This window comes from Leptonychotes weddellii, chromosome 3, assembly GCF_054177405.1.
Source record: "Leptonychotes weddellii isolate Sample4059 chromosome 3, ASM5417740v2, whole genome shotgun sequence".
In the NCBI taxonomy this organism is placed as follows: domain Eukaryota; kingdom Metazoa; phylum Chordata; class Mammalia; order Carnivora; family Phocidae; genus Leptonychotes; species Leptonychotes weddellii.
This window is the reverse complement of record NC_138371.1, coordinates 166,524,482-166,541,272: the sequence shown is the minus strand read 5'-3', so window position 1 is coordinate 166,541,272 and position 16,791 is coordinate 166,524,482. Positions and strand designations below refer to the sequence as shown.

At 42.9% G+C, this 16,791-nt stretch overlaps 1 protein-coding gene across 2 annotated transcripts in view; it reads left to right on the top strand.

Moving 5' to 3' along the window:
* Window positions 1–16,791, top strand: part of TMTC4 (transmembrane O-mannosyltransferase targeting cadherins 4) — a 53,777-nt gene that overhangs the window by 29,418 nt on the left and 7,568 nt on the right. For both annotated transcript variants that reach the window (XM_081815174.1, XM_081815175.1), the window contains 6 exons: window positions 463–665; window positions 2,139–2,310; window positions 2,397–2,528; window positions 10,877–10,956; window positions 11,116–11,223; window positions 11,333–11,474. In XM_081815174.1, coding sequence (XP_081671300.1) covers window positions 463–665; window positions 2,139–2,310; window positions 2,397–2,528; window positions 10,877–10,956; window positions 11,116–11,223; window positions 11,333–11,474 — 837 coding nt within the window. The remainder of the gene's footprint in view (window positions 1–462; window positions 666–2,138; window positions 2,311–2,396; window positions 2,529–10,876; window positions 10,957–11,115; window positions 11,224–11,332; window positions 11,475–16,791) is intronic.

Below are 16,791 nucleotides of genomic sequence, written 5' to 3'. Positions count from 1 at the left end.
AAGGTTCGCTTTTTCTGAAGGCGAGGGTGTCAAGCCACAAAGTCTTAGCTGTGCATTTCATAGAGATAGAAATCAAAAGAAGGGAAAGCCCTGTTCTTAATATTGTCAGACACATAGATGACCCCCGGGCCTCAGATTTCCTGGGTCACAGACTTTGGGCATCACTAAGTAAATGGGACATACTTTGACCAGAAATATAATGGACGTATATAGCAGAGTCTGGTGGCTTCGCTGTATTTTTGTGTATTACATTCTGAATGCATTTAATAAGTTGCAAACGATGGCCTCGTGTCCACTATCAAAATTGGCAATATTTTATTTTATACAACTGCTCTCCGTGAATGGAAGCCTATGGATGCCTCAAAAGTGAAGCTTCAAGGTGTGTGTGTGTGTGTGTGTGTACTACATACACATGTAGAAGTTCTGTATCAAATACATGTTTGTTTTCCTTTTGACTGACAGGCCATAAACTATAATTACTACTATTCACTGAACGCTTGGCTGCTGCTGTGTCCCTGGTGGCTGTGTTTTGATTGGTCAATGGGCTGTGTCCCCCTCATTAAGTCAGTCGGCGACTGGAGGGTAACTGCACCAGCCGCTCTCTGGTTGTGCCTAATTGGCCTAATATGCCAAGCCCTGTGTTCTGAAGACAGCCACAAAAGAAGGTAAGAGGCAGCACTGAATTTTAACTTCCACACGGGATCGAGTCAGAGCTTCTCGCTCAAGCCAGCACTGATCATTTTAACAGTTTGGCGGAAGTAGTGTCCAAGGACATTTATTTCCCGTACATATTGCCGGCGAGGATGAGTTCCGTCCCTTTGGAATCCATTGCCGGCTTCAGCTGGTGGGGAGTGGCCTTGGAGGAGGGGGACAGATGACTGCTCTCTCCCCCGCTCCCGCAAGCCCCATGAAGTAGCATCTTGAGATCCTTTTCGAGGTAGGTGGTAAAGAGTAATTTATGGTCAGAACAGAGAGTGTAATTGATGTGTGCCGTGCCCATTGTTTCACAATTCTCCTTCAGAAAGCCCTGGTGGATGCCCTAGCGAGTCCTTCTGTTGTTTCGTAGAAAATAAACTGCTGCCCCAAAGAGACCATTCTTTCTTGCCAAAAAAAAAAAAACGAAAAAAGAAGAGAAAAAGAGGGTTATTGAGAAAATAATTGGGGAAAAGCAAATGTGGTTCATGAGAACGAAAACTATTTAAGGTGATTGATTCCCTTTAAGCGTAAGTGCTTATGGAATTAGGTTAGTAATTTCTCAAAATAAATAAGGTTTTAAGTTTATCTATTACATTGGTTCATAATTCTAAAGGGCAACTAACTTTAGTCCCAGTTCGCTTATACACGTGCAATAGTATTTTTTAAAATATTTTATTGATTTATTTGAGAGAGAGACCACGCACGTGTGGGGGAGGGGAGAGCATGAGCAGGGGGACGGGTTGAGAGAGAAGCAGGCTTCCCTCTGAGCAGGGACCCCTAGGCAGGGCTCGATCCCAGGACCCCAGGATCACGACCTGAGCCAAAGGCAGACGCTTAACCGACAAGGAGCCACCAAATTTGACCTGGCTTCTTAATTGTTCTTATGTCACGTGGAACACTGGACATGTTGCCTCGTTCCACAAGTGCTTTGTTGCTCAGCTTTCTTTTTGCTTGACTAACATTTGTGGTGATGTAGCTCCCAAAAATGATTTCATTTATTGCAGATTTTATAAAGTTTATAAAGTCAAGTATTATTATTCCTGGTACGGTTGGGGGGGGCGGGGGCGGTTTTTTTCCCCATGAAAACTATATTGCACTAATATACCCACTGATCTATTCAACGCTACATGGTTTAAGGTGGGGTTAAGAGTAGGCGAATTAATAAGACCTCACAAAATGTAATCATTCTAACCTTACTCATATGGACGGGACAACTTACAAGTCTTATCCCTGCATTTGGTGTTAGTGAGATTTTATGACTTATCCTAATACTGCCAGGCTAAGCCCTAGGCCCTACTGATGACATTTCTTTGCTACTGCTGATACCTTTCCTCAACTGATGACGTGAAAGAAAGGGGGCTTTTATCACTATTTTAATGTTGAGTAGGAATTTTTTTTTAAAGGTCTGAAAATAGCCATTTCAATTACTTCTCATTTTCTAGGATCCTTACACTGGGCCTGGGATTTCTCATTATCCCATTTCTTCCTGCAAGTAACTTGTTCTTCCGAGTGGGCTTTGTGGTTGCAGAGAGAGTCCTCTACCTCCCCAGTGCTGGGTACTGCCTGCTGCTGACTTTCGGATTTGGAGCTCTCAGTAAACACACTAAGAAAAAGGTACTGGCCCAGAGTGGTGCCATTCATAACCAAGACGAATGGATGGATCTTCCTAATGACACCTACTGTATCTCTCTATTCCTAAGAAATTGATTGCTGGTGTCGTACTGGGAATCTTATTCATAAACATACTGAGGTGCATGATTCGCAGTGGCGAGTGGCGGAATGAAGAAGAGCTTTTTCGAAGTGCCCTGTCTGTGTGTCCTCTCAATGCCAAGGTATGTTGGCTGCCATGTTTCTTTAGAAAGACTTCAGTTCAACAGCTGAGTAAGAGAAATGTTTACCTTCACGTAGAATCTAGCATAAGACCATGACCAAATACTTGGTTTTTTTCTTTGGTTTTATTAATGATCTTGATAAAACTTACCAGAATTCCACTTGGCCAAAATAATTCAAAAGAAATCATTACAACCAGACAATGTCAGTGAAACTTCGGATTACTTAGATGAAGTTTGGCTCGTCTTCAGTTGGTCCACGCAACCGCCCTTTGAAATGGCAGGGCGGTAACCACACACATCCGACTGCGGCTGGGGGAGGGGCAGAGTCCGTCCATTCAGAGCACACCTCAGAACCTGTGCTCGGGTCACGGGATTAAGTCCTCCTCCAATCTGTAACTTGAAGACGACACCACTTACGAATGGGCAGCGCTTTGGTTCAGGAAGTTTAAATTACGCCGTCTGGTGTTTCGTAGTACACATTGCTCTCACCTGTGGTTTCTCGGCTTGTGATTCCTTTCATCAGATTAGGTAAAAATAAACGTGTAGACTTCAAAATTGGCAATGTTTTCATTGAAGCCGGCTGGTAGGAATTCGTGTCACTTGTATTCTCGATGAATCCAATCTCTTCATTTAACCCGCTGTGCCTTTTGGGGCAAAACTAAACTGTTTTGAACTTTCAGTGCCCTTATCTATAGAAGGGAGATAACGTCTGTCTCTCGGGCTTATTGTGAGGCCTTAAAGAAAGATGGCGTCCAAAGAGCCGTAATATGGTAGTTAGAACGTAGTAGGTGCTCAAGAAATGTTAGCTTTCTGGGGCTCATTTTGGTTTTGGTTTTCTTGTTAAATGGCAAGAAGAGAATTCTACTTGCTCAAAATAGGAGGCCAAGGGGTTTGGTTAGAAGAATTTTCTATTGGTATAGATTACTGCTAAATAATGATATATTCTCTCTCAGGTCATCAGAATAGGAGTTCCTAGGATGCTTCAGTGTGATCCTCTAGGGGGAGAAAAAGAGCTCTCTGGAGTTCTCTCTCATTTCCATATCCTATATTTGAGAGAAAGAAGTGATTTCAGGCAAAATTATTTGAATAAATCTAATGAATAGTTGGCATCTTATTGTGATCCTGAAGTAAAGAATAGTATAAAAAGTGCTAACTCCTTGTTTGTCTTTTTCTTGGATTAAAAAAAAAAAAGATCTTGTTCATGTTTTATAGTTAAGAGACTTAGATAAAAGAGTTAATTACTTCAAGCTTTGATTCTTAATTTGATTTGCTGACGTATCCATTTATTTTATGCTACTAAAAATAAATTGCCTGTGATTTAATTTCATAAATGTTAATAGATCTGCTTTATTTTTGCTTTTATGTTTGAATAGCAGTAATTATCCCTTCTATTTATATAGTGCTTTCCCACAAGGAACTCTGATTTCTTTGTAGAGGCTCTATAATTAATCTCTATTATCCTCCCTCTAAGGTTTTGAGAGAGAGGGTTTTCTTTATTTTTCCAAATGGGAGAAACTGAGGCATAGAAGGATGGAACCGATATTATCTAGATGAGTAATTTCGGTGGTAGTTAGAGACCTGGTATGATGTGCTGCCCAGTAAGTGAGGGGGAAGGGTGACATATGTGATGTTTGAGCCTATAGGTCTGCCTTAGGAAGTGATTTCTTATGTTATAGGATAGAAAACACAAGGTGTGCACACATGGACACACACACAATCATATGTCTGCATGTGTAGTTTTCTTTTTTAAATGTAAGACATACATGGGACGCCTGGGTGGCTCAGTTGGTTAAGCGTCCAACTCTTGGTTTCGACTCAGGTCATGATCTCGCGGCCCTGGGACGGAGCCCTGCATTGGGTTCTGTGCTCTGTAGGGAGTCTGCTTCAGATTCTCTCTCCCTCTCCCTCCCACTCACTCTCTCTCTCTCCCAGATAATTAAATAAAATCTTTAAAAAAAATTTAAGACATACATATAAGACCTCATCTTCAAAATGGACCCAGTGGTGATAGTCCTTTCTTAGAATCTTTTTCAGTGTTACCTATGAGCAAGATAGAATCTTGGGGTTTTTTGTTTTTGTTTTTGTTTGTTTGTTTTCCTTTCCAATATAAATTGCAGTATAATTAAATCATCTTTACTTCCTTTTTTTCTTCTTCTTGGAAAAAAGCAAGGCTCATTTCAGGGAAGAGACCTCATTTAGGAAGACACTGGTCTCATTCAGCTCTGTTGCAGGACATACATTTTCTGTATTGGCTTCCACTTTATATTCATTGACTACTAAGTAAGTGTTTGGCACCTGGCTCTAGATTAGGCTCAGATTTACAGCTGAGACTCATCTTTTTCCAAAGATTATGGTGCCAGTGCCCGGTCAACGGTGGGATCACCCACACTGCCTTGCAGATGGTGGGCACTCAGTATTAGTGATGGAACTGAGCAGCGTGGAAATTAAATTCCTTTAGCCTACAGTGGATGAGATACCAAGTATTTAATTATATTTACAGTCACTTTTCATTGTTAAAGCTTAAAGTATGTGCCACTTTGGATCAACTCTGAGATACAATTCTAAGTTCTTTTTAACAAGGAAGAGGATCAAATACCCCAATGAGGTATTTCCTTAAGGATGAGCCAGAATGGTTTATAAGATTATTTTTGTGTGTAAAACATTTTAACATCAAATGGGAGCAGAGAATTTTTTTTTTTTTTTTTTTTTTGCTAGAGAGAGAGAATGAGAGACAGAGAGCATGAGAGGGAGGAGGGTCAGAGGGAGAAGCAGGCTCCCCGCCGAGCAGGGAGCCCGATGCGGGACTCGATCCCGGGACTCCAGGATCATGACCTGAGCCGAAGGCAGTCGCTTAACCAACTGAGCCACCCAGGCGCCCCTAAATCTATCTTTTTTTTTTTTTAAAGATTTTATTTATTTATTTGAGAGAGAGAATGAGATAGAGCATGAGTGGGGGAGGGTCAGAGGGAGGAGCAGACTCCCCGCTGAGCAGGGAGCCCGATGTGGGACTCGATCCCAGGACCCTGGGATCATGACCTGAGCCGAAGGCAGTCGCTTAACCGACTGAGCCACCCAGGTGCCCGGGAGCAGAGAATTTGAAACAAACCGGCTTTAGCTCTGGTGCTAACGCACCTTCCATTGTTGACGTCCGTGTCATGGGGCTACAGTGGTGGTCGTTTTGTCTGCAGTGTCTGTGCTAGTTTGATGCTTCAGCATATGAATCACAAAGGCTAGAGGGAAAGTTCAAGAATAAACAGGGTTTTTCAGTCTCTTCCATTGTATGGGAACAAAATCATTCATTCTTTAAACGCTGTTATAAGGGAACTTACGAGGGTTTATGAGGGTTTGGGGGTTGGTTTGTTTACAATGGGTTATCTAGACAGCTGTTTTCCATTCAGATACTTCCCTCCCTGTAACCCATAGGATGAGGCCGGCCTCTGGGTGAGCCTGTTTATCTCAGTTCTTAATTAACGGACAGCTTGCCTTCTAGGGCTGTATCAGATCTGTAACGCGTTCCATGGAAATAAGCACAGTCTGAACCCCCGGAGGGCTCCGTCTTTCTCCCTGATCTGGTTGCTGGCATTCTGGGCGTCTAACAGAAAGAACACCGTGTCTACTGCAGAGGGCAGTTGAACTCTTTGAGCTTTTTATTGAGAAAACAGAATTTGCCCATAAAAAAGGGTGGCAGGGGCGGGAGTCGTGTGTTGAGCAGAAGCTGAATTTGTATTCGGGGGACCACAAGCGCATCGCTCACCAGTTGGATTCTCCAGTTTGGGTTCTTCTGTGCGCGGCACGGGAGGTGAGATAGCACACCCAGACTGGGGCTGGGGGAGGCACGAAATGAAACCGTCCAGAGCACACTTTGCAGAGCATGTGCTGTACCTGTAGCATTCGCTGTAATCCGAAGATGCGGATGCCTAGGAAGGGACGATAATATGGTTCGGGAAGGTTAAAGTACACTATGTGCTGCTCAGTACTATACATTTCTATCCCCTGCTTGTGATTCCTTTTGTCGGATTAGATAAAAATAAATGTGTAGACTTTAAAATTGGCAGTTAAATCTCTGGTACCTGTGTGCTTAAAAGAATGTCGCACTGTTCCCTGTATGTTCCCCAAAATACTAGTATTTTTGAAGACAAGCTGTAACTCTAGGTGAAGATCGATAAGGCAGGAGGTGGTTATATTTTCAGAAGGGTTTCTGAAGTATACGATGTAATGCTACTTGAAATGTGCTTAAACCATTACCATAGTTCATGATATATTAACTGGGGGCTTAGATGAGAGACATTTATCTTCTCACAGTTCTGGAGGCCAGAAGTCCAAGATCAAGGTGTCAGCAGGGTTGGTTTCTCCTGAGGCCTGCAGATGGCCGCCTCCTCACGGTGTCCTCACCTGATCTGTCCTCTGTGCACGGGCAACCTTGGTGTCTCTCTCTGTGTGCAGAGCTCCTCTTCTTACAAGGACACCGGTCAGATAGGATCAGGGCCCACCCCGATGGCCTCAGGTTAACTTAATTTCCTCTTTAAAGGTCCTGTCTCCAAATACAGTCACATTCTGAGGTGCTGGGGGTCAGGACATCAGCAGATGAATTTTGGGGCTGGGGGTACAATTCAGCCATTAACATGCAACAAAGAACATTATTTACTTGAAGAAAAATAACAGATGGCGTGAATGAGTGGGTCTAGAAATCACCTCAAGCAACCGGCCCCATCCTCACCCAGCGCCCTCAGATATGGGTGTGATATAGTGAGAAAAACACAGGTTTTGGAGCCTGGCTTCAAATGCAGCACCACCCCCTTTGGGTGAGATGCTTAATGATGCTGCAGCTGTCCCCCAGCTCGGGAGGGTGGGTGATAGTAGCCACGTGACAGGGCTGCCATGCAGAGAAGTCACATACGTATATGGTGCCGGCCCCACCCAGGCTCACGGCAACCCTCAGCACTCGCCAGCTACCAGGATTACTGTTATCAGGAGCTACGCTGAACACACCTGATTTGAATACATTTCTGTGAGATCATCTCGTCTGAGATTACGATTGGCCTAAGCATCGTAAGCCTCTAAAAAGAAGCCTCATAAATACTTCTGATAATAGTCCTTGTGATTCTACAGTTCTGCCCCGGGGTCATTTTGGGTCCCAGCCCCTTTCCTTGTAACTTTTTCTGAGCCCATGTGCAGTTGAGAAAATGCCCATAGGTCGACCTCCCTGGTGCCCCCAAGTGAAGCTGACCTGAGAATTTCTGGTAGCTTTGCAACTATGAGTCCAGTTTCTTCTAGTCAATTTTACCATCCTCTTCAATCATTAGAAATGCTCTCCTTGTTCTCTCTTCCTCTCTTCTTGACATGGAGGCAAAATTCTCATAACATAAAGTTAACCATTCTAGGTCTTCAAAAAATTAAACATATAATTACCACATGACTCAGCAATTCCACTTCTGGATAGATACCCCAAAGAATTGAAAGCAGGATTTCAAAGAGATGTGTGAACACTCATGTTCATAGCAGCATTGTTCACAGTAGCCAAACGGTGGAAGCACCGAAGCGTCTGTCCATCGACAGATGAATGGATGAACGAAATGTAGTATAAGCATGCAGTGGAATATTACTCAGCCTTGAAAAGGAAGGAGATTCTGGCTCCTGCTACAACGTGCATGAACCTTGAGGACATTATGCTAGGTGAAACAAGCCAGTCACAAAAAGACAAACACTGTGTGCTTACACTTCTGTAAGGTATCTAGCGTCATCAAATTCATAGAAACAGAAAGTAAAATGGTAGCTGCCAGATGCAGGGAGAAGGGGAAAGGGAGAGTTACTGTGGAATGGGTACAGACTTTAAAATATGCAAGATGAGAGTTCTGGAGGTTGGTTGCACAACAGTGTGAATGCACTGAACCCTACTGAACTATAATCACCCAAAACTAATGAAACATTGTGTGCTCAAATAAAAACAATGTTCTTAATGGTTAAAATGGTAACTTTATTTTACCACAACTAAAAATTGATTTTCAGAATAAAATGATCATTATTAAATACCTTTTTAAATTAACTATTTTAAAGAGAACAAGTCAGTGACATGTAGAGCGTTCACAGTGTGGCCAGACCCGCACTTCTCTCTAGTTCTGGAACATTTTATCACCTGGTTCTCTTTCTTTTGCTACATTATCCCCTGGTGGTTTCTCCAGCTGGTAGTTTGATTAGCGGGGTTGAAACAAGAAAGTCTTACAGGATCTTTTCCTCCCCTGGCTGGCTTGCTCTGCTTGATCCCAGGACCCGTGGCTGTACCGCCTCGGCCTCCTGCCACGTTGGCATCCCCAGCCTGCTCCTCTCCTGAGCTCAGGTGGCCACCTTGGTCTCTCTACTTGGGTTCTCCAAGGATTTCAAAATCAGCCTGATGCCTATCCCCCCAAGCAAGCCCAGCCAACCTGTCGTATCTCCCTGCAAAGCCATCACATCCATTCAGTTCTGGAAGTTAGAAACCTCGAGTTCATTCTTGACATGCTTCCCCACTCTTATCAGTCCATCAGCAATTTCTGTGCTTTTTGCTTCCACAGTGTTCTTCCAGTTCTTCTGCTCGTTCACCACCACCCTCGTTCAGTCTGCTGTCCTCCCTTCCCTGCTGGGCCTGCAGCCTCAGGCTGTCCCTGGACCCCTGACATCTGCTACTTCCCCACTCACATTTCCCACAGTGTGACTAACTTTTTTTTTTTCTTTTTTTTAAGATTTTATTTATTTATTTGAGAGAGAGAGCATGAGAGGGGTGAGGGTCAGAGGGAGAAGCAGACTCCCTGCCAAGCAGGGAGCCCGATGCAGGACTCGATCTGAGGACTCCAGGATCAGGACCTGAGCCGAAGGCAGTCGCTTAACCAACTGAGCCACCCAGGCGCCCCCGCAGTGTGACTAACTTGTTACAACTCTGATTATGACCTTCTGCCATCTTCCTACGCCTGGCTTTTGTTATAGGTTGAATTGTGCCCCCAAAAAGGACATGTTCAGATCCTCACCCCTGGTACTTACGAATGGGGGCCTTGGTACAGGGTGGGCCCTTAATCCGATATGACTGGTATCCTTATAAAGAGAGACACAGACACACAGGGAGAAGGCGATGTGAAGACAGGCAGAGATTGGAGCCAAACAGCTGTAAGCCAAGGATCGCTGGTGACCATCAGAAGACAGGAGAGAAGCTTTCTCCCTCAGAACCTCCAGTAGAAACCAACCTTGCTGCCCCTTAATCTTTGCCTCCAGAACTGTGAGGAAATATGTTTCTGTTGTCTTAGCCACACACACACACACATCCCTCCCCCTAGCTTGTGGTATTTTGTTATGGCGGCCCTAGGAAACTCACACACTTACAGACCTTGTGCTGGCCTTTTCTGCTTCTGGGCAAAGACCAAACCAGACCTGTCACCGCTTGGGGTTCCCTGTGTAGCATGCTCCCCACACCCTCTGGCCTGCTCTCCCTTGCCCTCTGCATTCCAGTGATATTGGGCATCTTGTAGTCGCTCAAGCAAACACACTGGGCTTCCTCCAGCCCTAGAGCCTGCCCATTGCCCACTCTGCCCAGCATGCTTACTCCAGCCCCTTTAACTAGTGACCCCCTGCAGATCTCCACTGGAGGGAGGGCCCTTCCTCAGGACAACCCTCCCCCTGCCCGGACCAGGCGCCATCCTGGGGACCCACCGTCCTCCACAGCCCGGGGTGCCTTCTAGTGACACACTTTCCAACAGGGTCATTGGACTCACAGCCGGGGCTTCAGGAGCCAGGGGTCCGACAGGTTTGCTGGCCACGGTGTCTCTAACTTCCAGCAGTGCCAGGGCTGAAGGAATGAGGGAGGGAGAATTTCATTAGCATAAACTAGAATGTTTGCAATGCTACAGAAGAAAGGTGTCCTGTAAGAAAGGGCTGTAGTTGTTAAAATGCAGAATCCTCATTGCTCCCTCTCACAGCCATGTGTGGTTGGATTTTGCATCTCAGCCCTAATGGGGCAGGAGGGGAGCTGAGGGTTTAGCACTAATCCCACTTTGTATATGTGCTGCCGAAGCGAGCACGCACTAATCCCACTTTGTAATTTTCAAGGTTTCCTTTAGGTAAATATCTTTGTGTTGTACCTAAGTGATATCATCTGCTTGTTGCACTCTGTCCTTCCCATCTTTTCTTACAGGATGGGGGATTAAAGCATGACCCTGGCCTGCCCTCTGTAGGGATTTAGCCAAAGCTCTAGTGGCGTGGGTTGTTTTATTTTGTTTTGTTTTTTACCTTTCGCTCTTGTTTTCCATGAGAAGCTGCGATACGTATCCCTGCTCCGAACAAAGAAGCCTATCAGCTGATGGCCAAGTTTGTCTCTGTATTTTCAGGTTCACTACAATGTTGGCAAGAACCTGGCCGATAAAGGCAGTCAGACAGCCGCCATCAGATATTACCGGGAAGCTGTGAGGTACTGCAGGCGTCTTGTCTCATTCATATCCATGTCTTGTTTTAACTGTCGAGGATTAAAAAAAAGACCCCAACTTTAAGATATCTTTGCCAATTCCTGACAGTTTAGTGAAGACCACTGAGCGTGAACAGACGGTTTGGTTTCTCTCTCCGCTTGCAGACTAAATCCCAAGTATGTTCATGCCATGAATAATCTTGGAAACATCTTAAAAGAGAGGAATGAGCTACAGGAAGCGGAAGAGCTGCTCTCGTTAGCTGTACAAATACAGTAAGCATGGGTTTGTAGAATTACGCCAGTGGCAAAGAGAGGAGCTCCGGCATTCTGGGGTCTGAGCCTTTCTTTTCCTTGTTTCTCTTTTTAAAAAATGCTCTTCCAGGCCAGACTTTGCTGCCGCGTGGATGAATTTAGGCATAGTTCAGAACAGCCTGAAACGGTTTGAAGCTGCTGAGCAGAGTTACCGGACAGCAATCAAACACAGAAGGAAGTACCCAGACTGTTACTACAACCTCGGGCGGCTGGTAAGTGTAAAGTGTCCAGAGGCTACAGAAGAAAAGCTTGGTTTTTCCCTTTTTATAATAAAATGGTAGAAGCACCACTCATGCCAGCACCCTGCACCTTGTAAAGTTCTTTCGCATATGCTCCTCGCTTGAAGGTAGCTGTTTGATTTCCTCACCTGTAACTTTTTAAGCTCCAAGTAGAGAGCAATTCAACTTGAATTAGCCAAGTGTAAGTTCTCTCCGAGGCCACAGGTTAAACCAAGGAATAAATTCGAATTCTTTAAGTCCCTTGTGCTCTGTAAAACAGTACTCTGAGGGTCACTTCCTGATAAACATCAGTTTCTCTGTTTCAAAAACACGAATAAAAGCTGAGATAAAAAAACAAATCCATAATATGGTTTCTGAGCTTCCATCTTCCTCCTCCAAAGACCGCTCCCTGCATCCCCAGACGTTCGTACTAACTGTTCTTTCTGTAACAGAAGGCTCGGGGGGATTTATTTGAAACCGCTTTGAGATTGTCCAATGGAAATAGGAAAGAGTGTGTTCCATAGTGACTCTCTTTTCTTAGGTACTGACTAAAGATCTAATTGCTCTTGATTTTCTTTTCTTATACTTTATTTCTTTATTCAAATAAATATTGCAACAGTAGTTAATACAATAAGTTCAGTAATATTAAAATGTGAAAACATGTATTGGTAAATGATGGTGATGTGGATTCTGTCATTGCTTCTGAAAAACCTCCATGAGGATGCACAGCTCAATCCTTATAGCTCTGGATTTTCTTAATGAAGAAAAGAACCAGACACACAATGATGTGAGGTGATGGAGGCGTTAGAACTAACCTTACTGTGATATATACACAGGTATCACATCATCACGTTGTACACTTTAAACTTATGAAGGTTCTACGCCAGTTATATCTCTGTAAGGCTGGGGGAAAACAGACTTACCCACAAACAGCAAAATTCCTTACATGAGAATGATTATATTCTCCCTTGAGTTAAGCCTTTAATTTGGTTTCAAGAAACTAACTACATAGGTTCCTAATATATTCAGTTTGATTAAATGAAATTGTTAAGGGAAAAGGGTTTTGCTCATTTAGCCACACTATATGTGGAATACACATATAGTGATGTGACTTTTTTTTTTTAAAGATTTTATTTATTTATTTGAGAGAGAGAATGAGAGACAGAGAGCATGAGAGGGAGGAGGGTCAGAGGGAGAAGCGGACTCCCCGCCGAGCCGGGAGCCCGATGCGGGACTCGATCCCGGGACTCCAGGACCATGACATGAGCCGAAGGCAGTCGCTTAACCAACTGAACCACCCAGGCGCCCATGATGTGACTTTTAAAAGAAGTTTAAGATATAATTTTTCAGATTTCATCCAGCCTAGCCTCACAGGTACGATGACATCAAAGTTGTTTTAAAGAGATGCCTGTTTATCCTCACTTTAAGGGTCTGGAGACTTCTTGGTTTTATGGAGTCCTTGTGTTATCAAAACCAGTGGTTCCCAAAACTGGTTGAATATCCAAGTCCTCCCACCCCATCTTAGATTTATGGAATCATAGGCCCCATAGATGATCTGTATTTACAAAACAAACCAACAAAATTCTCCAGTCATTCCAATACCCTGTTGTTGGCCCTGCATTTGGGAAGCAGATCTATCTGAGCATTGAGAAGACAGACTGACCAGCTCAGAGCAGAAGAGACTGTTTGAGGAAGGCAGCCTAGAAAACATGAGTTGCTTTAAGGATTATTGAAAATCCAAGCTTCAGCTCTTAGCATGATGGGAATGTGTTTGGTCTAAACTTCTTTGTTTCTGGATTGGGTAGCAGTGATTTTGCATGTTGTGGAGGCAGAATTTTATGAATGGAGGAAACTAAGTGACAGGAACTTGTGGCTAATGATGGTGAAATTTTACTTCTCCCACTATGCATATGTCCCTTTAAATGAGCAGGTACTGCATGTGTTATAAATTTTAAAGTGAAGTGGCTTTGTGTTTATTATTCAAAGAATAGAAAACGTGTTTCACGTATGATGTATCCTGGGAAGATACTGTCTCTATATGCATGCTCTAGTGTGGAAAAGAGGAATTGTTTCTCCCTGGACTTGGAGGAAGGTGGCAGTAATATGACTGAATCCATGTAACAGCAAGATGTTTAAACAAGGAAAATTGATAGCAGGCAATTCCTGTTGTCCCACATAACTTTCTCTAGAACCACTTGGCCTTTCCCACATTTCTGTTTCTTTTTACATTTTATAATTCTGTGCCTTACGATCTAGTTATATACATGGATGTTGAAACAGCTTTCTCTGTGAAACCTGAAGATTCAAGGAGAGCTTAAATTATTCTAGTGAGAAGCTGTTGAAGGCAGATTAAAAAAAACTTTCCTCTACCCTCTTAGGTTCTGTCTTTGGGGCCCTGCAACTTAGACTGACTACAGACAGATTAACAAGAGAAAAAAAAAAAAGAGTTTATCCAGACATGCATTGTGCGTACACATGGGAAAAACTCAGTGATGAGTAACTCAAAGAGGTGGTTAGAACTTGGGCTTATATAGCATCTTAACAAAGAACAATAACTTCATAGAGAAGTGACAAGAGAAAGGAAGAGGTTTTAGGCTTCTAAGGGTGGCACATTGTCAGAAGGTAAATACGGGTGGAAACTAACGAAGGTTTGTGTGGGTCCTTCTTCATGGCCATAAAACGTCCCCGGGAGAGGGGGATTTATGGCAGTCCTTATGTCTGTGTTTCTGCTTTTAGTCAGATAAGGGAAGTTCCAGGAAGGCTTCTTTCTGCATCTGTCAAATCTCAAATGTCTTTAGTGCAATAATCCTTACATCTGAGTGGTATATTTGGGATGGCATATTTTGATCCTCTATATTGTTCTCTGTGGGGATGAGGGTGAGAAGACAGTAAAACCTCACCATAATGATACAAGTAGAGACCAAAAACTTCAATCACATACAAGGCAGGGTGGATCCTTGCAAAGTCAATGAAGTGAAAATGGGGGATGGGAGCAAATTGGGTATTATCTGAACACTTGCAGGGATGACTGTTTCTATTTACTGTGTCTAGTACACTAAGACTTGCACGACATTATAGTTGATATCCATATGAATTCTTCCATTTTTTCTTCTGTTCTGGAGGTAGTTTTTTAGATTACTGTTTGCAGAGTGTATCTGCCTATAGTCTTCCAGGTTACACTTAAGGCTCTAATACTTGGCAGTATTTTTCCTTCCCCTAGTAACTGCCTGTCACTGCAGTTCCTTGGGGTTTGGAAAATAGAGAATTTATGCTAAATAAGCCCTTTGTAAGAGTTGGATCCAAAGAAAAGAAAACAGACTGTAAAAGTCAGGATTTTATCCATGTGCTCCAGTCCTTGGAATTCATTCCCACGTTCATGTAGAGGATCATCTGTAGTATTAAGTATATTAGACTTTGTAGCACTCTTTGTGTATATTGTTTACTAATTATGCTACCGTGAAATGATCTTCCTGTGTTCCCTTCTGCCAACTGTTCTTATTTAAAGATTTTGCTCTCCATTGTTGTTTAATTATCCAGCTTTTGCCTGCTTCACAGCTTAAAAGCACTGAGAGCTTAATCTTTAACAGCTCAACCAACACATTTATATATTGGTGAATAAGATGAACTTAGTAACATAAATTTTTCTTTTTAAAAATCCTCCTTAGTCACTCTTTAGTAATGAGAGACAGAAATGTGCTTTGAATTCTGCGCCCTTATAAGAAGGGAATATGATGCAGTTTCCTTGTGAAATAGAAAATTGGGAAAAGCTGGATTATTTGCGACATGTTACCATTAGAGAATTTCAGTAATAGTGACTGGAGATATTAACTAGAGATGATTCATTATGCAATGACTGATCGTGTCAGTTAGGAGCCATTCAGGAAAACAGAAACCATGCCAATTATTGTATTGTATTTAGTTAGTTAGTTTGTTTGTTTGTTTATTTATTTATTTATTTATTTATTTATTTATTTATTTATTTATAGTGATCTCTATACCCAGCCTGGGGCTCAAACTTACAACCCCAAGATCAGGGGTCGCATGCTCTTTGGACTGAGGCATCCAGGTGCCCCCATGCTAAGTATTTTAAATAGAGAAGATTCTATGTAGGGAATTGTTTAAACAATTGTTGGAAGGCTGGATGACAGAAATGGAAAGATGATGTTAACTCTGAGAGTATAAGGAAACCCTGGAGGGTTACATGAACAAACAGGAGGAAATGGCACTACTAGAATATAAAGGGGCTGCCATCTCAGGAGCCACCATAATCTCAAGAGCTAAAATCATGAAGGAGGACCACTGCTTCCAGCCTGGCAGTGGAGGGGGAGACATAGCCCCTTCAGATGCACGGCCAAGGAGAAGGAGGGACAGTGTGAGAGTGAGGGAAAGGGCCCCTCTTGCAGCCATCTGATGTCACCCATGACTCCTGCTGGCAGAAACCTAGAAAGGAGCCAGGTGGCAAAGGACTCTGAGAAATGTGTTTTGCAGAGTACGGAAGGATGGGTATAGATAGAGCTCATGGGTAAATAATGTGTGCATTACCTGTCCCCTGTCTGGGTGAGTAGTTCTGGCCAAATCACCATTTTTCCCTGCTTCCCTTAAAGTGCTGGTTCACTTCATATAGATGCTATAAGAAGGGGAGAGTTGAGACAAAATAAAAGTACAGTAAATTTTACCTGATTCAGTCTGTTGTTCTTCAGTAAATAGTAGTAAGAAGAAGAAATAATAAAATATGTGAAGAATTTTGTTGTGTAAATGAAGTTTTGTTGGTTTGCCTATGTATTAAGAATGTCACCACAGATTTTGTCCGACTGACTCAAATGCATGTCACTCGCTAGAGAGACTTGACCAAGAAATCAATGGAAACTCCGATACAAGCAATTAAATATTGGTATAATTAACACCCTTAATTATTTTACTTTTTGAACTTCTCACATCATTTCCTTACTTACAGGGTGAAATATTGTGACTGGAGTTTTCTGAGTCTCATGGGAAATCTGACAACATCATCAGCAAATGGATATTCATAGGGTTTCCATAATTAAACCCTTATTTTCCTTACCTAATATGCCACCTGTTTGCTGTGGGTGGGTGGGTCATAAAGTCAAAATGTTTCTGTTGTCTAATAAAAAGACTTGCCAGTTAGGAAGGAATTGCCTTAAACTTGGATAAATTGTTATCCTTTGTAGTTTTTGCAGAGGTAAAGGAACTAAGTTCATTCAAATAAGATGGGCATTTCAACTGAGTTAAAGAGGGCGAGAGGATCACCTGCTAGAAAAAATCCATCACTTTCTCCCTCGGAATGCTCTTA